The sequence below is a fragment of the Anabas testudineus genome, chromosome 2 (genome assembly GCF_900324465.2).
Source record: "Anabas testudineus chromosome 2, fAnaTes1.2, whole genome shotgun sequence".
Lineage (NCBI taxonomy): Eukaryota > Metazoa > Chordata > Actinopteri > Anabantiformes > Anabantidae > Anabas > Anabas testudineus.
The window spans coordinates 4,346,065-4,373,132 of record NC_046611.1 but is presented as its reverse complement, the minus strand read 5'-3'; the positions used below and the strand labels follow the sequence as shown (position 1 = coordinate 4,373,132).

The 27,068-nt window shown below is 41.9% G+C and overlaps 1 protein-coding gene across 2 annotated transcripts in view; it reads left to right on the top strand.

Moving 5' to 3' along the window:
• Positions 1–26,847, top strand: part of LOC113164054 (microtubule-associated protein 2-like) — a 51,690-nt gene extending 24,843 nt beyond the window's left edge. Inside the window, exons 3-17 of one of the 2 annotated variants that reach the window (XM_026363155.1) lie at positions 2,220–2,281; positions 9,646–9,821; positions 10,874–10,948; positions 13,280–15,982; positions 16,185–16,382; positions 16,549–16,686; positions 17,466–17,521; positions 18,581–18,698; positions 18,906–18,962; positions 19,585–19,895; positions 22,600–22,692; positions 23,333–23,425; positions 24,156–24,237; positions 24,859–24,971; positions 25,083–26,847. In XM_026363155.1, coding sequence (XP_026218940.1) covers positions 9,683–9,821; positions 10,874–10,948; positions 13,280–15,982; positions 16,185–16,382; positions 16,549–16,686; positions 17,466–17,521; positions 18,581–18,698; positions 18,906–18,962; positions 19,585–19,895; positions 22,600–22,692; positions 23,333–23,425; positions 24,156–24,237; positions 24,859–24,971; positions 25,083–25,292 — 4,386 coding nt within the window. In that variant the 5' untranslated portion in view covers positions 2,220–2,281; positions 9,646–9,682 and the 3' untranslated portion in view covers positions 25,293–26,847. Of the gene's footprint in view, positions 1–2,219; positions 2,282–9,645; positions 9,822–10,873; positions 10,949–13,279; positions 15,983–16,184; positions 16,383–16,548; positions 16,687–17,465; positions 17,522–18,580; positions 18,699–18,905; positions 18,963–19,584; positions 19,896–22,599; positions 22,693–23,332; positions 23,426–24,155; positions 24,238–24,858; positions 24,972–25,082 lie in introns of those variants that run through there. The other variant, XM_026363154.1, reaches the window with a different exon arrangement.
• Positions 26,848–27,068: the final 221 nt, after the last annotated feature.

The window sequence follows — 27,068 nt, the reverse complement described above, 5'->3', positions numbered from 1 at the left end:
AATGTCAGACACAAAGATGTGTTTTCAACTGGGTTTCTCCTCTGGGACTCAGGAGGAGTTGTGTGTTTGTTCATCCCTGTAGTCACGTACAGACTGTGGTTGTCCTTCACCAATAAGATATGATAGTGGGTTGATGGTCATCAGTGGTGACTGATCAGATTGTTTGGATGTCAAATTATCTTGTGAAAGCTTAATGAGTTTGGAGATAAGATAAGATGCTACTGAGATACTCTAAATTGAGACAAGTGATAGAAACCACAGTGTGTTTGCAGTTTCTTGTACTTTCTACAGGTGAAGGTGTAAAATCAGTGAAGTTCACTCATTACTACGTCAACCTGCAGCAGTTTGGTAATTAACTTCATCCTGCAGAGCTCACTGGTTCATGTTGTTGGTGGATTTTCATCAGTCACATTTGTGAAATGATGAAAACTGTGAACTTCAGTAAATATAGATGTAAAGAATTACATGAAGGACAACAGAGTGGCTGTTTTATACATGACTTTAGCTGAAATACTTCTATTCCTGTCCTGCTGCTGATATTTTGGGACTCTCTCTCTCTCTCTCTCTATCGTTCCCTCCCATCATCCCTTTCTTTTCCTGGCGAAGTTTCTCCTGCTGGCCTTTCAGCCTTTTCCCAGAAGAGACATTACTTCCTGTGTAGCCTTAGTTTCCTTATTTTCTCTCTCTTCCCGTTGTTTCTTACTGTTTTTCTCTCTTGCTACTGACTCTCTCTGTCTTTTTCTCTCCTCCTGTAATATCAACTTGCTCCTCTTATTTACGGTTACTTGACTTGGGGTGTTTTATTTTGATCTGCTCCGTCTATTATCCTGTACATCGTTCTTTTAAATTAAACCAGCATAGATATAACTTGATGTTCTTAACAATTGAGATCATTTTAAAATACAAACATTTGAGACAACAGAGACTTTTACATGTTGTGACAAAGCACAATTAAAGCTATAAACTAAAGAAAGTAACTCAGGTTACATTTTTGCCAACTCTGCTTCTTCTCCTTTCAAACTGATGTCAGCTTTTTCTTTTCCAAGTGTAATGTTTACATAACCAGTAGAGATGATGACCAAATCTACAGAAGTAGAACCTGAGTTGCAATAAAACAAAATGGTTTTTAATGGAAGACTGAAAATAGCCCGCTGTCCTTCCTCCTCTGTAAATTCTTCTTCCTTCTCTTTTCCACTGCAGGCCTCTCTTTCTCTCTTCTAAAATAAATCACCCTCCTTCCTGTTTGGAGAATCTCTGCTCTGCTCTCCTCGTGTCCCTCTACTTCATCTTCCATCTCTTTCTTTCTCTGTCCAACTGCCTGTTTTGGCGCCAGGAGCCCCCAGCGGCCCTTTCACACTGTTTTGATGTTAACATGATGCTCTGTGTTGTACCTCCTCGCAGTCCCAAAGCAGACTAAACGTACAAATCTGTCTTTCTTCGTGGCTGGCTTAAGCTTTAAGTCATCCCCTGGCTCTGTCCCAGCGGACCAATCCAAGAATTAGACGAATCTTAAAAACAACTCACTACTGGAGTCGGTCTAGTTGGCACAAACACATGTAATCACTTGTTTATGAAAAAGAATCACTTTGATTTCTTTTATGATTATTATCATCCCTTCAGTTGCCGTGGTGACTATCCTCGTGACCCCTGTTTCTCTTTTCTTTTCTCACGCTGTCTCCAGGCACATTTATCTCTTTTTACTTATTTATTTTTTTATGTTTTGTGTACGTTTACATCAGTGATGGTGGAGCAGAGTGGTCCATCCTTGGCAGACACGTCTGGCATACAGCTTCCCTGTTTTCCACTTTACCAATTCCTGGAAAAACATGTTGCTGTAAACAGTTCAGTGTTAAAAATGACATCATAAAGTACGTGACACTATCTTCTAATAAAACTCACACACACTGATCGGATGAGATTGTAATTGTTTACTGTTATGCAATAGCGCCAAATCCCAACCGATGTCATCTCAGGGCACTTTACAGTGTTTAAGGTTTAAAGCCTTACAAAATAATACTATATACAGGATTATATAGAACCCAACATCCCCAGTTGAGCAGCTCTAGGCGACAGTGAAGAGGAAAAACTCGCTGCACAGCCCATCAGCGGCAGCTAACTCTTCAGAACTAGTTTATTTGAAAAGTGAGGGCTAAATTATAGTCCTGCAGTATTTTATTTTACTAACATGTATTCTTGTGTTTCATGTATCATTCATGCAGGTCTGAGAAGACGCTTCAACTCGTCTGTTTCGTCCATCAGTGAAGACAGCTCATCGAGTCAGGTAAGATGACGATGAAACGTGGCTGTGAAGAATCCACAGCTAACAGCTGCCAGGCTTTTTATAAAAAGACCTGAGTCTGGAGCTACACTTCACCATGCTCACGTTCTTTATAAGTAAAAGCTTGATCGGAGAACATGACAAAGAAAACAAAAACTCATATTAACTATGAGGCAGGTGTATTTATACTACAGTCATTTAAAGCACATTTAATGCACTCATATGATTTAATTTACCTTATTGTGTGACCAACTAGATGCACCAGTGATAAGTCAAAAAAGCCTAATTAAATCAACTGTGATCCAGTGTTGTTACCTTTTCATAGGCACTTTAAAACTGGCAGCAGTTTAAAACTGGGCTGGAGGACCAGTAGGAAAACCAAAACCCGAACAAAAGAACCAAATTCATGGGAATCCATCAGCGAGTTACTGATACATCGAAATGGCTCAAAATCAAAAATGTCAACCTGGTAGTGGGACTACAGAAAAAGTCAGGCAATCACCAAAGTCATTAGGATACATCCTCTGGGAATGTTTGTACAAACTATCGTGGTCATTCATTCGATATTTGTCGAGGTATTTCAGTCAGGACTAATGCGGCGCGACAACTGACCGCGACCATCCATCCTACCGTGTCACTAGCACATCTAAAAACTCTATCCTTTGCTTGAATACAGCTTTTAAAGTGCAACAATTCTTCTCACAGCCATAAGCAAAACCATACAAGTCGGGCCTGCTGCTAGTACTATGCAGTACTTGTACACATATCGCCCTGTGTGACATTTCACACTCACTTTTCCCATGACTCACGAGGCCCTGGGAATCAGCTCTAAGTGGCTACACTCAGCCAGATGATTAGCCTGGCTGTTCATGGATATAAAATAGAGCGGGAATTATGTTCACCAGCATGTGGGGCGGCAGAAGGGGCGATTGTTTGGGTTTGATGTCATGCAAGATATTTCTGAAATTCCAGTCTCATGTTTTGAGCGTTTGCTGCTTAACTGTGTTGAGTTACATGACAGGAAATGACATGATAGAGCTAAAGTGGCTAAATGTAGATTATAGTGATAAATGTTATTTTAGAACAGCCGTGTGTTTGTGTGTATCTATATTCAGCCCATGTGAACAATGTGTTTGCTCCCAGCCGGAGAGTTCTGGGCTTGTGGATGCATTTGTGGGCGCTGATGAAAGGGTGCGTTCGCAAGCCCGCGGTTGAGCTTGTGGGGTTTTTGTGTATGTGTTGGCTGATTTGAGCGGGGCGAGTGTAGGTGTGTGTGTGTGCGTGCGTGCAGGGCGTGGGATGCGAGATGGTAAGCTGTCGTCAGTCATCATAATCCCCTTCAGCCGCGAAGGACGTGTGAAACTGTAAGACGGCTGGGGATGGAGGGACGGACAGATGGAAAGTTTTGTTGAGAAACAGTGCGGCGACCACCAGAGAGCTCAACGCTGTGAGAAAATGTCACAGTCATATTATTCTGTATTTCTGGTTGAGAGCGGGAACAGTTTTTGCAAAAATAGCTTTTCATATGTGACTCACAGTCCTAGTTCTTATCTTGTTAGCCTGTGTTTTAACCTGAAAGCAGGTTAATAGCAGTGAGCAGTAATGATTGTGTTGATACAGTCTGAGTTTCTGATAGTGATTCTTTAAATAATACTGTACTGCACTGTACTGTATGACAGAGAGGAGCAGGGAGAGCGAGAGCTGATCACAGTGGATTGATCTAGAGTATCATGTTAGAACTATTGTTAAGATGCACAATGTCGTTTTAATCTGGTAATTATCTTCTAGATTAGTCAAGAAAATAGGGTAAAACAAAGGATGACTATTCACATCTCATAAAGAGTTGCAAAGCTGGAGCTGGAATGCAGTTGCAGTACAAATTGGCTGATTTAACTATTTTTGTAATGAAGGCATTAAACATTCAAATGGGACCAATTTCCTTGTTGTCTTTCTCCTTTAAATCCTCCTGCTAGTCTCCGTGTTTGGCTCTAACGCCCATAGAAACGAGAGTGATACATTAAGAGGCTGCCTCCATCAGCACCACCAGCACAAAGGCCTAGAATTACATCATGATCCTAGCCAGCGACCAGCGATCGGTGTATTGATCAATTTAAATGGCTTGGCTCCCATTTGTGTTAGTGCAGGTTGGAATGACCCCTAGAGCCATGCCTGCAGGATCTGATGACCCATTTAAAGATCCGTAACATGGTCAAAGTCCATTCTCTGCAGCCAGCATCCTCTTCTAACCATCACCACCCCCACCCAGCCTGGGCGTCACCATGGGAACGGTGACATCAGCGTGGGGCAGAGCTGATCTGTGCCACGAAACATGTACTCGTCTGATGAGACTGGAAGCTGGAGACTGGGAAACAGCAGCGACACGGGAGTCAGCTTGACTTAAATTTGACCTTAACTTCTTTGGAAGGGGGAGTGTTGGTTCCCGGACTCCTATAGCACAGTTTAAGCTGCAAATCATAAGCAGTAACTGAAGAGAGCATGTTTGATTTGAATATAATATTGTGCCTCATCCACTTAGCCAACGTCAAGTGTTCGTGTGTTGCTTGGTAATAACAGTGCAGTCAAGAGCAACAAACCACATTGTTGTTTGCTGATAGCTGATCGGATGTGACACAGTGCAGTATCATGATGGCAGCGCCTGCAGCAGGCGACGTGTCTGGCAGCAGCTGCTGCACTGGGCTTCCTAAATATCCACTCATTCTTTCTAGAAACAGTGTCTATGTTGCTCTGAAGAGAGATAATAAAATTAAATTAAAATTAAAATTTATTTATATCAAAAAAGTATTGAGAAATGTTACAAATGGGAAAATCTCCTGTTTCTATTTGTCACACTGTATATAAACTGATATATTTGACGAAATCCCAGATTATTCACAATTTGATCTTGTGAAAATTAATGTTTATCATTCAAATTGCAAAATTTGTACTTATATTTTGACTTCACCTCCAATAGACATGATGATGATGAACAATAAAGCTTTTGCAGAAGCTGCACCTCTGTCATACAATGATTCAGTAGTCTCATAATGTCCGTGCACCTATACTGCCTGTATTACGGTAGTTAATCTGGCGGGGAAGCAGCCCTGTCCCTCTTGTACTTGGGAGTGTGTTTGTGTGCGCCTTGCTCGTCATGCTGGTGTTTACCATATACACAGTTAATTCACACTTCACTGGCAGCGCTCATTGTGCTTAAACCCCCACACGTGTTGCTGAGTCAACAAAACCTAATCCGTGCGTCTGTCATTGCAGCGGAGGAAGCCGCTGGATTCTGGGTTGATTACAGGTCACAGCGATCCTTACTGTCCTACTCTCCTCCCCAGGGCTCCTGTTAGTGTGACACATCCACTGTAATGAACTGAAATATGCTAAATGATGTGATGTTTTTTTATAATTGGAGTTTTTTTTAATCATCTTCCAGATTGCATGGTGCCGATCAGACCCCCTCCCACAGCAAACAGTACAACAACATCTGAGTATGTCAGTTTTCTTCCAGCCTCAAACTGTGATAGTGGCTGTCGATGAGCTGTTTGTTTGGACTAGAAGCTTGGTTAATAAATGAATTAATGAAAAGCGACAGTCCTATTTTCCAAAGTCCATTAACTTCAACATGTTGCATGTTTTGTTCAACCTATAGTTGGAATTAAGAAAACTTTATATGAAACTAAATGGGTCTGAGCTTAGCCTTTAAACAGTTGAACCTTTCAAAATAATAAATTTTATGTTAGTACTTGTCACTTAAGCTGTATCTAAAAAGGCTTTCAATTAAGCAACTAATACACAGTGATAACAGACAGTAAATATGGCTGTCACAGAAACTAAGGTTATTATGACTGAGAGAGAAAGAGGAACTCTGAACTCAGGCTCTGGACGTTAAATAATGTGTTATACTAATGCTGCATCTATATTTGGATACTAAAGAAGTATTCTTTTTTAATTATTTATTTATTTCTCTGATCCAAGAATCATACCTAAACTATGTCACGCAGACACACACACACACACACACACACACACACACACACACACACACACACACTGAGGATTAAGGCCAGGTTGGCCTACTGAGACTGGCTGCCAGAGATTCCATCCTCCCTCCTAAATGGATGGTGACATTCCGATGTGAGCGGCGCTCCACGGAGGCGTGACGACTGACCCAGATTGGGGTGGAGCTGGTGAGGGGGGTAAGGCGCAGACGGGGAGTGAAGTGAGGTCGGATTATGGAAGGGGTGGGGTGGCGTCGGTAGAAAGGAGGGATGGTGGGGCTGTAAGGTAGAGAGAAGCGTGGGGAGGTGGGGAGGGGGCACGAGAGTGCGAGACAATGGCGCTGAAAGACAAAAGAAAGAGGGCGAATAGAGGGAGAAGGCCAGTGGAAGTCAGAGCAGCCTCAGGTCTGCCGCCACACCTCCTCATCCTCTCTGTAAGAGAGCAGGTTCAGTTGAAGACATCACTCTCAAGACGTGATGGGATTTGACAGTTCTTCTTCTGACTCCTAGTGCTGTTGATTTAACCCTTTCAAGATTAGCACAGCGTGAGCGTTGACATGCTGAGCTGTTGTGGACTAACTGCTCGGCCTCGAGCCTTTCTGGAAATATAATAATCAAACTAATGGAGCTGGAGTCTGTAGGACGGAGAACTTCTCTTTGTATATTTACCTTAATTCTTCATTTTCCTTCTGCTCTATATTTCAATGAAAATGTCACACTTTTATTTAACACCTGAAGGTCCTAATTATTTTGCAGATATTTTTAAACTGTAATAGTAAATTTGGTCTTTTATGAGTCCTTGAAGTGTTGTAGCATCTAATTAATCTAATAAATTACCAACAAAGATGCACATTTTATGTTTTCTACGTCTTGTACATCTACACTACTTTTACTCAATACTGAATACCTGAATACTGGATACCTGAATACTGTTTCCACCACTGGATGTATGTCAGGTTTTACAGGCTAAGTGCAGCTTTATTGCAGTTGGTTCGCGTTTTTAAGCTGAAGAGGGCGTTTTTGCTTTTACCTGTTGTCACTCTAAATTGTACAAGAGGTCAATTCCTGTCTGCAGGTAATTGCCACATTAGTCTATAACTAGGTTTTCCTGCTCATAAAAGCAATATTTTGCTGCACTTTATCAGCTTGCCATAAAGCTAATTGCAGACGACCCTGCAGAGTGCATTAGCAAATTATTCAATTAAATCTCCAGATGGGGGGGAGAGAGAAGTTTAAGGTTTTTCATCAGTGCCGAATGTGTCTTATCAAAACCAACTGCTTTTTTTTTTTTTGGTGTCATGTCTGGAAAGATGCCCATTGGACACTTTATCCTTCTCCCTCTAACACAATAAGACTGGTAAACAGCTACAAGGCAGCAAAGAGAGAGGGCAGTGTCGGATTACATTAACCACACACGGGTGACAGGGTGTGCCTGGAGCGCTGGTCTGGAGGGTGGGCTAATCCAGACATCAGGAGAAAAATAAACAATTTAGCACAAGTTCAGCGTGTGATGTTACTACAAGAGTTTCCAGCTTCTGTCAAAATCCTCTTCTGTATTTGTAAGAATTAAAATTCAATTCTAATTTAAAATGAATCAGGTATTTACAATTTATCTGAACCTTTGGGACAGAGTGCATTTAAATTTGTGAAGGAAAACATGTCCTCTGCTTGTGTTTTTGTCTGTAATTAAGTGCCTGTCTGTCAAAAGCGAGAACAATAAGCAGCCAAGTTTTATGACATCTTGTGCGGGGACAACGTGTGAATGCCAAGTGTGTCATAATATTGCCAAAACAGCAGCTGAAAGCAGGTCAATGCAATTCCAAATCACCACCAGCACAATCTGTCTGTTGGTGTTGGCACACCAGTTTTCTTCCTTAGCAACAGCTGGGACCAGACTCGCCTCTGACTGAGCCCTGGGCTGAGACATCCAGACTCAGACAGTTTGGCCCAGTATCTCTGAGTGTCAGTAGGTCCTTCTCCTCCTTTTTGCTTCTTCATCCATCGTTCTCTCTCCTCTGAATTGCACATCTTCCCACTGCAGTAGACATTAGCCCCGATCAGTGTGAGCCTGTCGTCATGCAGTGCTGCAGGGAAGGAGAAGAGCGGGACTTAGAGAAGGCAGAGGAACAGGCTGAAAGAGAGGAGGAGAAACTAGGGACAAGAAGACTATGACAGAATAAGGCACCGAAACACAATGGATGAGAAGTAAAAACGCACACACAGGCTTGGATGCAACAAGAAGGACACAGTAGAAAAGTCTTAGACAAAAGGGAGATGAGAGGTTAGATAGAGGGAGAAAGAGGAAAAAGGAGTCGTGATTTGTTATGATGAAATTAACCGCAGCTGTTTGATGATAATGATGTGATTTAGTTGGGCTCCCAGGCGAGGGAGGGCCCCCCGTTAATCTTGTTTAAAAAAGCAACATAATGTGTTTCCTCTGAAGGGAAAATGGCTGCTTTTATTAGGGTACATGCCTGATTAGAATGTAGATAGTTATGTAGTGCACACTTGTTTGGGACAAACCTTTTGTTATGGAAATGAATGGGAAAGAGCTTGTTGCTTAATGCCGGAGCCACTGCACGTTAATAGGTGCTGCTGTCCGTCATGTCACTTATTGTGTGTCTATATGTATGTATGGAGCACTTTTATGTCTGAATGGGGCGAGCCTGTCCAACCCATCTGCTGGACCCCCACAAGACCTGTTCTGGTTGCCACGGTAACTGCCTCCTTATCGGTGGTGAGGGCATATGAAGGGTGTGTTCTCACTATTTCATAAGCTGCCTGCTGCAGTGCAAGTGTAGCATTTTTACCTGTAGGCTTTCCCATGTTTAAGGCTTCTTTTATTATTATTTTATTATCAGAAGCTTTTCCTGATTTTCTTTTTGTTGAGCTTTGGTTGACGCTCAACCATTTGGTCTATATTTTAACCTTAGTCTATGTGTGCACATTACTGTGGTTGAATATCGACTGTCAAACTGTGGCAACCAGTGATGCTATTCTCCTGTTCGGCATTTAAAACTAGATACATACAGTGTGTCTGAACAATAAAAATCTATAAAAATGATCAATCACTTAGAGATATTTTGTCAGTCTCCACCTCCTGCTTCAACATGTGCATGTGTGGAGACAAAGACCATTTGGCTGAGCCAACCAGAGGAACAGTGTGGCTCCTTACTCCCTCTGGTGGATGATTTCATCATGATGCAGTGGGCATAAAGTGTTCACTTAGGCCCATCACAGGACTCTTTCTATTGCCCCGTACTCTCTGAAATGTTGTCTTTTACTTATTTTTACTTGCTTTCCTCCTATTCTCTACTTCTGGATATGTCATACTCATCTTCTTCTTCTCTTGACATGGTTCGATAGGTGACACGTCCCTTCCCTGGTGTCCCAGCAGGCAGGCATGGCAGACGGTCGGCAACCAGATGAGCAGTGGGCCTCTCACGGCCAAGAGAATGGAGAGAATGGCTACTCTGCCTACAGCTCTGCCTACAGGGAGAATGGATATCATGGCGGAGCAGCTGCCCATCCTGGAACGACAGGTAGGAAAATGGATGTAGTGCGTTTGTGACTGTGCTTGTATTCATGAGCATGCAGCATCGGGTCAATGACACTGACTGGATTTTCTACACACACTGCCAGATGGCTGTGGGTAAATGTGATTGGGTTCACAGTGCAATCAGCCCCCAAAAGGCACAGTTTCACATATGAATGGATACTGAGTATGAACAGTCTGCAAAAGCCTGAGGCTGTGGTCACTCAAGACACTTGGTTGTGGGTCTGAAATGAGTAGAAGTTGACTAGAAAGCTCTATGGCTCCTGGTTGCAAGTGTTTTAGAAGGTTTTTCCTAAAGGCAGGATGGTTGCCTTTCAGAAACGTACTTGTGTTAAGTGTTTTACACTTTACAATATATCAGATTCAGATCAGACACCTCCAAGCTCTTAATTATGATAAATGTGTTAAAATAAAATAAATATGTTAAAAGCTGGTAATGAGGTTAGTGGATGTCAGATTGAAGGTTAAAAAAATATTGAAATGAAAAGTGGAATAATATAAGAAGAAAAGGAGGATAAATGAGAGAAGAAGAAAATTAAAAGAGGAAATAAAACACAAAAAGAGAAAGAAAAGAAGATTTGGAGTGTACCTTTTCATGTCATCTTTACATGTTTTGACCATGTGTATGTGTACATGTGAGGAAATTTTGATTTGTTTAAATAAATAAGACTCATTAATTCTCGATATCTTATCATTTTCTTGTTAAATCTTAACGATGAGCTGCTGTAATAGAACTCAGAATCAGTATATGTAATGATTTTTTGACATTACACATACCAACTTGTCTGAGGTGAATTGGTTCTCTCCCTTCACTGGAGAGAAAGCAAACCGCCCTAACAGCCACTAATCAAATCCTAGAACAACGTGGAATTTGTGGTCTGCATCTGCAACTCATCAAACACACACAACCAGCAGTTTTAATTCAACTGGCCACCCACACAGTTAAAGTCAGCAAAGTTATTAGTCTTTCATTTCCCTCCTCCCATCTATGTGTTGTCTTCCCGGTGTGTGTGTGTCTCTCTCTCTCTCCCTTCGCAGTGGATGACTCAGCCAATTTGCCTCCCTCCCCTCCCCCCTCTCCATCCGCTGAGCAGATTGGGCCCGTGGCACAAGGTACACCTACACACACTCTTATAAGCACTCCGGACCACATTCAGAATGGCAGTGTGAATGGTGGTGAGAGTGACAAAAATACCCCCTCAATGAGACACCAAACACACAGTGTTAAGGGTTTCAAGCGATCGTTCTCATGACATGACAGCCGATCACAGGAAAAGACAAACTTCTCCTCTGTCTTCTAGTCCCCTAGTGGTTGACTTCAGGATTTTCTGTTGCTTTGCATGCCAGTTTATCATCATGTCACCTTTTAAGGAGTCTGCAGCATGTGCCACACTGTCATACCCTGTTCACACATTGGTTCATTAGTTTTCTAACACATACTAGTATTTTTTGGTAGTGACCTCTGGACATAAAAGCTAGAATCAACACACAACACACACCTTTTCTCTCTGTAGCCTGCCACAGGAGCCCTTCGTCTCATTTGTCTGTTTTGCCCCCTCAGCTCATCTCCTCTGTTGTTCCTTTGTTCATTTTGTGTACTGATTTTCTCCAGGAGTAAATCACAGATGGACTTTCAGCTCTTTACTCACCCAAAACACTGTAGTCTGTTTTCCAGTCATTTCCTCTTTGCATGTGGCATGCAATCACTAAAATGTAGAATCATATACACTAGTCTCACTGCATGGTTTAGGGTTAATCCCTATTTAGATGTAGAACAAGTAATAAGGTTATTTTAAATCACACATCTCCTATTTGTTCTATTAAACTCATAAATGCTTAAGATGAATAAATGATTGCCAAGTCAAACTTTGATGAAGTTATCTTTTTATAACAGTTTTTAAAGAGCCAACTATTAACTACTAGGCTAGGTGTGTGGATTGCATCCCATGCATCTTCATCAGAGCTGAAAGTGTCTTGTAATCCATGTAACCCCAGTTTTGTTGTGCTCCATGTGTCATCCATGTGTCTTCCTTGCCTGCTCAAAGAAGATAAAATAGAGATTGTCAGTCAACAGCAAGATGAGGAGGAGGCTCCAGAGGAGCCCAGCAAATACCAGGAGGAAGTCGCATATGAGCAGCCAGGAGACTTGCTCTTAGAACAGACAGATTATTTAACAGAGCCCCAGCCTTTGAGCTGCCCGCAAGCCCAGACACCTGAGGTCCTCAATGGAGGAAGTCATGAAGGTGAACACAGCCCATCAAAAACAGGTGTGTGTGGGTTTTATGGGGTTTTGTGTGTGTGCAAATGGTTTTTGTGAAGATGCTAAGTGAGTGAGTCTGTCCATAACCTGTTTTGCATGATCCTCTTGTGCTCTGGTACTGGGCGCAAAGACTTGCTGCTATGGACTTATAAGTTGTAATGAACTCAGGCTTTGCTGCCAACCTTCCTGCAGCTTGAACCCCTAAGCTTCTGCTTCAATACCTGAAGTTGCGATGTGCTAAACAATGTGACATAGCATTTTAATTTTGTGCTTTTTCATGCAAACCATTTGCTTTTCATTGGAGTAACACCTGATCAACCATACTATAGTTGATCATTTCTGCACCTTTGTATTGCCAGCTACATTGCAATTTCAAATATCACTGTCTAAACTGTCAAACATTGTAGACTTGAGTGTTGCTAGACTTAGTTGTCTCTATATTTTCATGTGGGTTTTGCTGGACTATTGTGTGCAAGAGAGTGCTTTTTAGAGTACACCCACCCGTATGGGTGCTTTCTCAATCAGTTCTGAATGTATTTTAAGTCTGTTGTATATGACTTGCTTTGATTTTAATGTTTTCATTTCATTCCAAGCAAATGATAATCCTGTTTTCCTATTGTTACTAAGATCAAACTCTGGGCATTACAATCCACCCTCATTAGACATACAGTATATCATCATTATTATCATTATAGTTGATTGAATCAACAATGCAGTGTAACCCTTATCAATTTTGCTTGCACAATTTTAACTACAAAACATAAAGTTTTCATTCACATTCACAGCATTCATGTACATATAAGATAAAAACCCAATATTGTATCAAATTAAAATATCTTTGTTTTATCAATGTAATCACTGGGTTGACCACTTTTGTCAATCCTTGTGTATTGCAATAGGAATTCAACATATTTTTGTACATTTGTTTCTTGTCATCTAACATCATGCAACTCATTCCTTCATTACAGTTGTGCACGCTATCTTAAGTGCTGTGACCACCCCTGTGCTGTAGTGGCCTGCCACAAAATACACTGTGCTGTGTGTTTTGCTTGATGGAGAGCTACTGTATCTGTGTGCAGAGGGTCTCGGCTTGACTGTATTGGCTAGCTTTTGTGGATGCTGCAAACAAAGCTTTTAGCTAAAATGACACATACAGAGTTGTACAGTATCGTTCAAACTCACAGCCCAGCCAGAAGAATGTGTCAGTAAGGAATCATGTGAGACTCCTATAAAAGAAGAGGAACCTCAAGTGCAGCCGTTACAGGAGAAGCAGGTGGTTGTTGAAAGAGCAACACCGGATGGAGCAGAACTTGCCTCAAATGAAAAGCGTCCTTCTTCCTTAATCGAAGAGAGGAGTCAAGACAGAAGGGATGTAGTAGAAGATGCAGCTGAGAGCCACCTGCTACCACCTGAGCCGCCTGAGTCTAAAGTAAAAGGGGAAAAACAGTCTTCACCAGCGGAAGAGTCCTCAAAACACATGACAGAAGAAAAACTGAGCTCAGTGTCACCAAGCAAATCAGCCTCTATGGATGAAAACAGGGAAAAACTGGAGGTGGTAGATAGGATAAATATGAAGGACCAAGACAGTGGCAGTGACGTTACAGGTGTCGAGCAAAGACGAGAAGCAGTTCAATCAAGTCCAAAACCTGCAACAGAGTTGAAAACCACATCAGATATGGGTGTAGAACAAGAGCCAGGATCAAAAACCTACTTTGAGACATCCTCAAAAAGCAATGGAGAGGAGTCACCACAGACACAGAGCTATTATGAACTTAGCACAGGAGTAGAGACAAGGTTAAGTGAGGAAACTGGAAGCATAGCTAAGAAATTAGAGGAACAATCAGAAAAGAAAGTCAAGACACCTCCTAGTAAGATGTCCTTAGAACAGAGAAGCCTCTCCTTGAACATTACTGTTGGGTCCACAGAGGGTCATAGAGTGAAGGAAGAGAAATCAAGGTGCTTCTCAGAAAGCTTGTGCCCAGTGAGTGAAAGTTTTGATGAATCTGAAGTTTACCCTTCAACACCATCCATGGAGTGTCATAAACCCGAATTTCCTCAAGATGCCTCCATTACTCCAACTTCCAGGGAATCACCGGAGGACATTCACATTAAAACAGAAACACCTTGGCTTTCTGACAAGCACAATTCCAGTTTTCAACAATCAGGTAGCCTCTCTGAAATGTTGGACCTGGCTGGAGCCCTGCCATTGCCATCACAAGAGAGGAGAGAGGTTGACCACATGAGACGAAAGTCTGTACCCGTTGATGTATCAGCTCTGGTAGGGAGTTCTTTGGCGAAGCTTGCCATTAGAGATCAGACCACAAGGGTGGGGGGTGGGGACAATCAGCTTGAGGAACTGGGTTACTGTGTCTTCAATGAGTACTCTGGACCCATGCCTTCTCCTGCTGATGTACCCAGTCCTGGGGATTCTCCGCATCAGCGTTTTCCTTCTATGGAGAGTGAAGTTGAGGAAGAGCTTGTGGACATAGAAACTGAAGGCACACAAAAAGAAGTCAAACAACGAGATGTCAAAGGAAGTGTACCTGAGATATGTCAAAAAACAGTAACTGAGAAGAAGGATTCACCAGTAAAGACTTCCCTGATTCTTGAAAAAGCTGTGACAAGTGGAGTAAAACCTGATCGCCTGAGAATACCGATGACATCTTCAAAAGAAAGACTGAGTGGCCTGCCTGGTGACATAAAGATCCAAGTAATCCCAGAGGTAGACATTGAAAAAGACCCATCCAGGGAGGCTTCTCCCATTCCACCAGACAATTCTTTTACTTTCACTCCTACGGAAACTGGAAGCCAGGTTCCCCCAACTCCCACCACACCCAAGTCTCTAGATGAAACACCCTCAGAAAGCCAAGACGCTGGAGAGAAAGCTGGGAAAGATGTCATACCAGAGGCCAAACCAGAGAATAAGTTGATGTCAGAGAGTATTGAATATAAACAGTCAAATGAAGAAATGTCAACACCTGAACAGAAAGAATCGAAAGAGGTCAGTGAAGAACCAGAAATGGCAAACACTGACATACCTTCAGCAGCACCTCAGTCTTTAGCAGAGAGTGCAGACAAAGATGACAGTGGGATTCAAAGTAAGCACGAGACCCCTGCAAGATTAGAAGGAATTGAAAAGCAAGATACTGTAAAAGCTGTTCAGGATTTAAGCATGGAAAAGCCGTTACATGAGAAAGATTCCCAAATCCAGTTACAAGTAGTTACTTTGGAAAAAGGCTCACCAAAGCCACAAATATCCTCTCCAATCATCATTATACCTCAAGCACAAGTAGAAGAAGAAGCAGAGGATGAGGATGATATTGAGATTGCTGAAGAGCCTCAAGAGATCATGGATGAAGCTGAAGAACCTGCTCAGTCAAAGAAGAAAGAGGAAGTGAGGCTGATGGTAGGTGACCAGTTGTTGGAAGAAGATCCAAAGTCCGGGGCTGAAGAATGGAGTCACAGTGCCTTAAATAGTGATGATGGGGAGCCTGCAACAGACAGTTCTCACTTGTCTCCTTGCTCTGACCATGACCTCCCAACAGAGACAACAGATAAAGGAGGCAAAGATGAAGGGATGGGAGAGGATAAAGTCGCAGAAGACTCACAAATGAACAGAGAAGGTAAGGAAATGGAAGATGAGGTGGTGAAGAAAGACCAAACACGAAAGGAGGATGTGGAGAAATCTGGTTCGGATGAGGTATGTGAAGCAAAAGATGAGAAAATTATAAAGGAAGAGGATGAGGGAGAAGAGAAGGACTTTGAAATATGTCAAGAGGTGGAAGAGACCTCTAATGTGGTCTGCCAGACCAGTCAGACAGCTAACGATGAAACCACGATGGACGTCTCCGTCCTAGATACAGACAGTGGCTGGATGGATTCACAAGGTACCCAGAGCTTTCAAAATGAATAAATAATGTCTTAACGTAAAATGATTGTCAAAGGTATCCAATGTATATTTAACTTTTTATACCAAAACCTGCTAGCACCAGAAGGTTTTTTGCTAGTAAATATGAATGTATCTTTTGTACTAATCTCCTAGCTAAGAGTGTGGAGAATTAGTCCTCTTGTGATCCTTCTTCACTGCAGATGATGATAAAAGTATCATGACAGAGCAAATCGAAGCCCTTCCCCTAACCCAGAGTCTTACCAGTACACCTGTGATGGTGGACAGGCCCGCTAAATGGGGCCCTGGCAAAGGAAGGGGCCACCCTGGCACAACTGACAGCAAAGTGTCTCGCAAAGTGCCCAGCCACCATCCAAGAGAGGACATGAAGAAGAAAAAAGGTTCCAATTCTGTGTTCATGAAGTTGGATTACAACGTTTCCATTAATACTTCTTATTAATTCAGTAGTGTTGTCACTAATGCAACTTTAAACACAGATTTCCCTCTCTGTTTTACATTTAACCAAGGTTTGCATGTCGGTGTAATTCTTTCTTTCCTCCTTGCTAGTAGGCATTAGAAGGGTTGACCAGAATAGGGTGTCAGCCCTTCAAAACCGTTCTCCAAATCGAAAGGGTGTAGTCAAAGTGGCAGCCAGACATCCTAGGCCTGCTCTGCTTCACGGCTCTGCTAGACGCAAGGCCACAGGTGACCACTTTTCACCAGGAATCAATGTTGTGTATAGAGAGAGTGCAACCAAAATTTACAATATTACAGTACCTAAGAGGCCCAAGAGATGATACTAAGGTGCTGAGAGCTCATAATGGCATATAATGAAATGCTGAATACAATATCAACATTTCATTCTGAGCCATCTTTATTTTAGTGAACACATTATATAGTACACATTGAATTATAGAGTCATCACATAGAAATGGCTAATAAAAATGTTGTCTCTCTCTATTGATGGCTCTTTGAGAAAATCAACAGGTGCAATGTAGCTGGCAAACATCCTGTGCTGCTGATACATTTTTAAATCACCACATTTACTCTGTTTTTCTCCGTTATCATGTGATGACACTTTGAGTTTGGTCTCCTTCTCAGGTTTATTTGTTTCCTTGTCCAAATGCTGCATTTTCAACTGTTTGGCTTCATATCCATGTTTTGTTTTCTGCCTACTGATGCTGTATTGAATGATGAGTGTACTTTTTATGATGAACACAACTGTTTTCGATTTATGTCTCACCTTTTTCTCTGTGTGCTAGAAAGTGATCTTTTTGGTCACGATGTTTGAATGTGAAGGTCAACTGACATATTTTGTAACACGGGTTGGATGACGTGTGATTATCTGATCTCTGTCATCAGGATGCACATGAGTGTATATGCTTATGTTTGTGCGTGCTGTATGAGCATGTGTTCACGCTCGCAAATGTGTCCCCCTGCTGGTTCACAGTGATCATTACAGCAGCTCTCTGTTTTCTTAACAGGCATGGAAAGCCATCAGCCCCTCAGTGTGGCACACCAGTCCAGGGAGCGGACCACTGTAAGTGATATATTCTGTGATCATCTGTACGGTACAATACTCACATAAATTGTGATTATATAAACACAGTGTGGTGACAAGGTATAGAGTTACATGCTTGCAGAACACCGCGCTGCAGTACATCTCTTTCTTTCTCAGCATGTTTCACCACACCTTTGCATCAGGGGGCCCGTTCTGTGTTTACAGTCTCAATATTTTCCTAATTTTCCTCTTTTTTTCTGCATGTTTGCATTTGTGTCTGTTTATTTCTCTGTGTGCATATTCATTTTGTCTTGCATGCCTGCCTTGTACCAGACTCGGCAGAGGAAACCTGTGAGTAAAGGAATCAAATTAGAATAGAATAGAAAACGCAGTTCATGATGTGCAGGACAGTGACAAAGGCACGTCCCCACGTCCCACGTTTTCATACATCGCACCTCGAGGCAGTTTTTCTATTCCATAGTCAAGTCTCCTGATCTTTGTGTTGGAAATGTAAAGTGTCATCACATTTACGCCCCGTAAAATATATATTTGTGTAATTCAAAGGCTCCAAATTGGGAAATTTGAAAAGAAAATCCAGTAATCAAATGTGTATGTTGATCAGTCAGTATCTTAATTTTATACACAAACCTTAGCAACCTTCAGTCAATAACTTTGCTCAGTATACTGTGACACATGCATGTTTCATCTCCATCCAGTCTCACTTCATCTCTCCATCTGTTTGTCACCTCTGACTCTCTGCCTACACGTCCTCTGTCTACCCTGCATGCCTTTCTCTCGCTTGTCGTGGCTGCGGTCCAGAGCCCCACGAGGGCCGTTCTGTTAAAGATGGCAGTGCAGCGTCGGGGGTCCAATAACCTGCCCCCCCGGCCCGGCTCTGCTTGTAGCCTTAAACGGAGCCCCCTAGTGGAGGCAGAGCTGAACGAGGCCCGTCCCTCCTCTGCATGCTCCCATTCCACCACTCTGCCAAACAAATGGGCAGAGAAGGTAAAGTGAAAGTAGGACAGGGATTGATAGGTAGCTGTAACCAGTGTCCATGTACTCAGGGTATTGACTTGGTATGTGTGTGTGTTAAATCAGGAGAGAGCATACCGCAGCCCTGAGAAGAGATCGTCCCTCCCCAGGCCGGCCAAGTCTCTGACACGCCATATCCCTGCTGCTGAGCAAGAAGACAACAGCACCCCCTCCAGGCCTACCTGTGAGAGCACACACACCTACAACATATAGTAGAACCTTCTGGCTTGTTTGCCTCTCTTACACAATAGATTGCCTGTTTATCGATTTTAATGACTCTCCAAACTATCTTTTAATCTGTTTACAATTTACCATATCATCCTCCACTCCCTGTCCTGCTCCTCTCTGCAACCCGTTTCCCTCCACCTCCTTGTCCTCTCCTGTCTCAAAGCGATCCGTACCGATTCCAGAGCGGACAGCAGGTCTGGAAGAGCCCCTAGTATGGCAGGTAGATCACCCAGTCGCTGCTGTTAGACCCTCACCATCAACATATGACATCTAGTTGTTAGCAGTGTTTTTATTTTGTTTATCAATAACTCCAAGAAAATACTTATTTTCTATAGAAGAGTGAACATCAGCCATTAACAAATACTTGGTTAAGGTTTGATAAAATGATTTTCAAATGTGTTAGCTTGGCTCTGTCAGACCTGCAGTTACCTTATCAGGGGAACAGGTGGGAGCCATAGCAACAGGTTGTTCATGTTGTTGGCTAAAACCCTATTGGTCCTGCACTAGTATCCCAGCAACAAGCCGTCAGCATCAAATTAATTTCACCTGCCTGTGTGTACTTTCACGCTCCTTGTCAAACATTCTTGTTTGACCTGCTTTGTTTGCTTTGTCTAAATTGACAGCTCTATCTGGGTTATGTTTCCGTATCATTATCAGCAGGAAGACACGTAGGATCACATACACCTGTCGCTCTTATGTCTATTTCTCTACTGCTTTGTTCTGCTATATTTTCTATCATCTAATGGAGGTGATTTTGCCTTTTTTTGTTCTTTCAGGAAGGGTTTTTCTTCTTTTTCTTTACGCCCTCTTTTCATTCTAAACCAACCTCTCTCATCTTCTAGGTACAGACTCGGCACGTTCCCGATCAGTCCGTAGTGGCGCCTCCACCCCTGGTTCCTCAGCCGTGACGCCCGGCACACCCCCCAGCTACTCCTGCCGTACCCCCGGCTCCCGCACCCCTGGCAGCCACACTCCCAAGTCCTTCAGTGTCCTCCAGGAGAAGAAGGTGGCAGTGATCCGAACCCCTCCCAAGTCGCCATCCTCTGTCCAGCGGCAGCTGAAGGTTGTCAATCAGCCCCTTCCTGACCTGAAGAATGTAAAGTCAAAGATCAATTCCACATCCAACCTTAAACATCAGCCAAAAGGCGGACAGGTAAAAGGCCTCTGCTGGAACTTAATGTTGTTTAACTAAGGACTCACAATTGGTGTCATGTGTTAGAGGGCAAACCTCTTGCGATAATAGCAAGAGGTTTATGGTCCAACTGAGGGGAAAAGAATCTAATCATTGTGTCACTCTGGCAGGAAATGTTTGCAGCACGCAGGGAGAGACAACTTTATAGAAACCCAATGCAATGTTAATTGAATGAATGGGAAAAAGAATGTGATTACGTATTTCACTGACACCAGTTCTGACATAATTTCTTGACTGCGAAGTTCTTCAAATTTTACAGATTTCAGCAGTTCCCTCTGTCTGACACACGGAGGCGGTAAAGGACAAAGTTAGGTTCCACTGTGTGTAAACTACAAAGTCATCATCTCTTGATACTAAATGTAAATCACGCAAGAATATTAATTTTAAAAATGACCTCAGTATACTGTGTTTTAAAGTGTTACATTGTGCTGTTAAAAGATGCTAAATACATATAAATAGAAATGGGAACACATTAAAAACACAGCAGAAAGGATTGTTGACGTGCATGTGTTTGGGTATGTGAAATCCAGTTGTTGTTTCTAGCGGACTTGTTACTTGTGAGTCTTTTTCTCTGATTTCACTTTCACTCACACTCTGGTCTGCCTCTGAACCCCTGCCGTGCCATCTCTCCATGTCTGCTTCCTCTTCCTCTCACTGTCCTCTGCCCTCTCCCTGTCTGTTGTCATCTCCATCAGTTTGGATGAACCCTCATCGGCTGCCTCTGGACTCTTCCTCTGACTTTCCCTATGTCTTCCCTCTCCCTTCCTCCTCCCAAATTTCTCCCATGTTGAAGCTTTAGCTGTACCACAAGCGTCATGTGTTTATCTTTCCAAAAATAACAAGATTTAAAAACAGCTATCCTCTTAAGACTTTATACCTTTGGGGAGCAGTCAACCTGCAGACTCATTTGCCCTGGAGAGCTGCTTCCGTCACTACCTTGCAGGATTTTCCCTCTGGTTCTGACTATTAATAATTGCAAGCGGGTGAAATTACTTATTAACAAGTTGTTTCAAGTATCCAGAATAAAAATATATCACCTCACATATCAACAGTCGCTTTCTATAAACCCCACATGGCCCAGGTTTAGCGGCCTGCTTCTCTAGAACTGGAAAGGATTGCTTGAAAAAAATTTTAGTTGCAGGTCGGCCAAGCTTCAGACCCTCAAGTTGAATTACCGCTGATGTCACTTCAGTCTTCCATAAAAGAAAAAAGAGCATACCAAGCCTTTTTTCCTTTTGCCCACTGCCTCTAATTCCTCTAATAAAACTGACAGAAACAAAACTAAAAGCATACAGTTATATGCTGGATGGAAATGAAAGAATGCATAGATCCCTTTTGTCTTTGTCTTGTCTTTGGGGTGTAACAGATGTGTGGTGGACTAATGGACTGTGAATTTTTAATCACATAACCAAGGCAACGGCCAGTCTTAATGTTCCCGGAGTATTACAGAGGTGAGACTTTTCATTAACCCCAGTGAAATATGGAGGAGGAAGCAAGTCGTTGTCACTTTGCCAGCTCTCCTTTCCTCTTTGGGGAGAAATGTGACATAAGGGCAGAAATTTTTAATGAAGCTGGGTGACGCACGTCTTGGAGGAGCAGCACAGCAGGTTAAGTGGAGCATAGTCTGGTCTACTGGAGCTCTGTAGTTGTTGTTTTTAATTAAAAAAGTATTTATATGTTAGTTAGTAGACGTGCATCTGTCTACCAAGATGCTGAGCTGGAGCAGGAAATGTTTCTTAAATTTATATAAGATAAAATTATATTTGTCATATTTATAGTTAAATGATGCCTTGATGTTTATTTTAACGTTACAAACATTAATTTCCTGCCTTGTTATGTTTGTTTTAGTTTATGAGTTTGGATTGGTCTATATAAAATAGTAAATTGTAATTGTAATGGTAGGTGTAATGAAGGTTTTATATACCAAACAGAGATAATAATCTGCATATTAATAGATAAAGAAAGTTTCAGCTCGAATTTTGTTTTTAATGTGTCACATTGCTCTCACATAGACTTGTAGATTTTAAAATAAAGCTGTTGCATAAAACATATTACTGGGCTGACACACATCAATCATTTAACCATTTAGGGAAAACAAATGTCTGTCACACATTTCTAAAGCTCAGTTAACTTTAACACAAACTAAACAATGTTTAAATATCAAGAAACTAGCAATGACGTAAATGATGGTAAAGACTCATTAAAATAGTTGATGCTTTTGCAGGTGCTTTGTCATTGATTGACCTTGCAGTTGGTCTGTGCTGCAACAGGATAAAGGAACCAGTTAGTGTAGAGCCTGAAGAAATTAGAAGTACATGTACACAATGAGCCAGTGAGTGTTTGTGGCTGTCCATTATATCATCACTGTGGTGATTTTGAACTTTACAGAACATATTTGTGCTTGAGGCAGAAGCGTTATCACTGTTTTTTTAAAGCTTGTCATTGATGCTCCTGCTCGGCAATCTGTGCTCTCACAAATACTGCAGAAACCCACCCCAAATGATTTGTATTCACAATAGTACAAAGAAAAGCGTGTAAGTGTAAATCCATGTTAAATGTAAATGTAAATGTATGTAAAGACACATTGATCACTCATTGCACACTTGACCTAATTAAATGAGGCACATATAGTGTTTCCTTTTTTTTCCATTCAATTTTGTTTTAGGTGCAAATTTTACACGAGAAGGTGGACTTCAGTCATGTTCATTCAAAGTGCGGCTCCAAGGATAATCTGAAGCACGTGCCCAAAGGAGGCAATGTATGTACGCTTTTCTTCTTTCTTTCTCTTTCTCTGCTTTCTCCTTTCTCTTTCCATCTGGCTCTCATGCTACTTTTATATGTTCATCTGTCTGCCCATCTGTTTGTCTGCTACTTGTTTTAGTCAAGCTGAAAAACAAGTTTACTTTCAAAATGCACTACATCTGTAGTACATCTTGATCAACCAAGATGTAACCTCCACTATTTCCCTCAAGGAAGTATATTATATAAGAATATTTCTTGTTTTTACTTTATGATTTTTTTGTCCTCACTACCTGTACAAATAGTGGATGTTGCACTTGGGAATTAAACACTTTCAGGCTGCTTCAGGCTGTAATAACAACTCTTTTTAAAACAGGGAGTTCAAGACTCGATGGATTACAGCACTACAAGTGCTGCATGTGCCTTTATCCCTGCAAAAACCTCCACCTATAAAACACTTTAGTTTGTATTCTGTGGCTTAGATCACGTAAAACTCAAATGCCCCTGTGTTAAAGTGAGTGCTGACAGACTGAGAGGTCGTGGTTTTAAAATTGGGACACTTTTACAGGATTATTTGGAGCGACAGCAGGGGGGCGTGGTCTTAGAAAGCCCTCAGTGTATGCGCTTTTTTATTAAAAAAGTCGCCCTTTCCTTCACAGGTCATGATTCCAAGCGTTAAACTGGACTTTAGCCACATTCAGGCAAAATGTGGCTCCCTGGATAAAATCCAGCACACAGCAGGCGGTGGAAACGTGAGTGACGCCGCAGAAAAGCACACAAACATACACATTCACAAGTCTGTCGTTTGAATACACCTCTACATCTTGGCAGAAAAGTGTTCGTGACTTGTACTTGTGGAGTATTTTATTCCATTTTAACTGTGTTTTGTGCCTCAGAGTTTCATTTTCATCAAGCATCTGCACCATAAATATGTTTTTATTTGCCTGAGGCCCAACATACAGTGTCTCTGCATAGCAAATAAAACCTAAACACTCCTGCCACCGTGTCTTTTTAACACTGTTTGCTTTCCCTCTAATTCATATCACCCATGGACAATAAAGTTTAATTGAAGCACCTGCTCCCTGTGGCGTCACGTAGTGGCTGTGTTCTGTTTGTTTGATGTCTGTGTTGTCACTGCTTGCTTTCATGTTAACCTCTCCCCAGGGAAGTGCCAGCAGCATCTTTGTGTGTGTCGTGTGGACGAACGTTGATTGACTTAATCCGCCTTCATCCACAGAATCACATTGTGTCATCTCACGGCAGATTTGTAACTTTACTACATGGACTCCAATGGTGGAGTCCATCCAATCCATCATTGGATTGACTCCAATCCATCACATATCAGCTTTCTCTTCAGTGTCTGTTACATCGTAGCTTCCACCTCACCACTGTGTTCGTACACAGTACACTAACCGTAGTTTTCCCACAATTTTTCTGTCTAGTAAACAGGGAATAATATGTGCACTGTGCTGCCACCCACAGATCCAGATCCAATCCAAGAAGATCGACTTGAGCCACATCACTTCTAAATGTGGCTCCATGTCCAACATCCACCACAAGCCAGGTATTGTATAGCCCGAGATATTTTAACTTAGCTATATGAAGTAACATATAATGAGCAAAAACAACCTATGAAGCACTAAATTGTGAGAAAGAGTTTGAGAATTCATGAGCTCAAATCTGAATTTAGCAAAATAAAAATCTCAAGTGGCACCGTAATTATTTAATACAGTGCAGGAGTTGCACATATGATAGGGCTGACACTGTAATACTGAATTACTTGTTGAGCTAAACCACAAAGAAGACTAATAGAAATGTGTAGCTATGGCTTTTGTTTTGCATATTTAATAATAATAATAATAAAAATGACTGACTATTTTACAGTGACTTTACAAACAGTATTGTTATTCAGTATAGAAAACTATCCTTATCAATATAAGGATAATAATTTCAACTACATCACCCAGCCATATATGACAGTGTCTGTACAGTTTGAATCAGTCCAAAAAGTCCAGATTGTAAGTAGAAGAGGTTGGAGTATACAGTAGCGTTTTTTAGGTGCACTGCAGTCTGCAGACTGAAATTCTTTGCCCTGAGCCTAGCTTAGGAGAAATGCTTGCCTGCAGGTGAGTGATGCCCTGTGGGTTGGATTCTTTTCTTCTCCTCCTTGCTGTCTTGTTCCCAGGGGGAGGCAACGTGCGAATTGAGAATGTGAAGCTGGACTTTAAAGAGAAGGCCTACGCCAAGGTCGGCTCCCTGGATAATGCCACTCACACTCCTGGAGGGGGCAATGTTATGGTAAAGAGCTGCACACAAATGTTTTGTCCACACAAAATTCTCTGTCACTGTTGGTTTCCTGTAAATATAAGAAAGACCAAACAACCCTGACCTAAACTCTCTTTGTGCCAGATCGAGAGCCACAAGCTGACCTTCCGGGACTCAGCCAGAGCCCGGGTGGACCACGGTGCAGAAATCATTGTCACTCACTCTCCCGGGGTCGAGACGGGAGGCACTTCCCCTCGCCTGTCCTCCGCAGGCAGCATCAACCTCCTGGAGTCGCCCCAGCTCTCCACACTGGCCCAGGATGTCACCGCTGCCCTGGCCAAGCAGGGCTTATGAGCTCGTTGCCTCCCCTTTGGATATCCTCAAAAAAATTAAATAAAGAAATAAAGAAATAAAATAAATCAACACCATTACTCCTCTTCCCATCAGTCTTATCCACTCATAAACATCCATGTTTTCCCAGAGCCCTTCACTGCAACATGACCCCCCACACATTTGACTGTCTGGACCACCAACGACCCTTTCAGCCCTTTTAGTGGGATTTTAAAAACTGAATTCAACAATGAGTCTTCATTCACTCCTTTAAAAGAGAAGCGCCTAGTTACTCTTTTGTTTTTCATTCCTCTGCTTTCTCTGACACATGGACTTTTCTGTTTTGCTCTTAGGTTATTACATCATTTGACTGAATGCTAAAGATTGAGTGGATGTGTCTAAGAAGGCTCCGTCTCTTTTATGATTGTACAGTGATTTTAGCATGAAAAGCATCACATTCCACTCGTACGGGGACTGCATAACGTCCATTCAGAATTTATATGGTACTGAATGCAAGATATAAATAGCCTACTAGATATTGACACTAGTCTTAAAGATACAACTGTGTGAGAGACTTAACAAACAGAAGCATGGTGCGTAACTGTACCTACTAAAGAATGGATGATGAGCATGTCGGCTGAAATGTGACATTTTGAGACATGACGTGATTTTTTTTTTGTTTGTTTGTTTGTTGGTTGGATTTTAATATTATCATTTCCTGACGTGTGCTGAATTGTTGGATAAATCGTGCTCTCTTGTTACATTTTCTTTTTATATATATATGTCACTGTAGTGGAAGTTGTTACAGTTTTGTACGTCTCTGTGGCTGCACTGGCTTGTTAGCACTTAAATGTGGATAACCACTGTAGTTATGTCGAGTCCAGTGCTTAAAAGGCGAGCTTACCGATAGTTTTTATTTTTTGTCCTTTTTTGCAAACCAATGGGCTGCTCTTTTTGTTTGGATTTACAGTAGATCTATTTGGAGAAATCTTAAACTTTTTAGTGTGAGTGCAAATGGGCAGGGTGCCGTCTAGTGTCTCTACGCCAAGGCCAGAGCCTAAAAAAGGCTCCTCGTGCTCTGGTGAGGTTTCCCCCTTTGCAGAGACCTTGTTCAACGTTTGTATAAGGGCAAAAAGGTTTGTGTGGTTTGTGAAACAAGTGGAACGGATGAAGCTTTATATGAAAAGCAGCTAGCTGGCTCTTTTGTGCGACTGAACCAGTAACTCTGCAGAAGATTGACACAGAAACGACAAAGAATGGAAGGAGTCCTCAACTCGCAGCTGGTGGAATTCATTTTTAAAAAGATTGAAAACAGAACAGCTGTTCTAGCATTTTCTCCGCTTACCATTGTGAAACTCCTCTGGCTCCCTCTGCTTCTCTTCCCCTGATGTTTATGACCCCTCCAGTGTTTTTCTGTGCTTCCTGTATCCTCAGCTCCCTGCTGCCCAGTCCCTCTCTGCCTGTGTAAGTGTATTTAAAAGACCATGTAGATGTGTGCACAGTTTCCAGTGTTTCAGACTTACTGATGACAAATGCTACTACAGGATGATGACAACGCAAATAAAGAAAATAAAAACAGGTTCATTGTAGCCTCTTGTTTCTATTCTCCAAAATATTGTGATTGGTTTATGTACACCACACATTTCTGTTCAATATAGAGAAACTGCAGGTTGTTTTTATGATCGATAGATTTACTATTCTGCTTTTATTGTGTAAAACATGTTTTTGACACAGGAGCAAATGTTTTCATGGAACCAGAGGTTAAAATGTTTTGGTATTTATTAACCAAACTGTTGCACT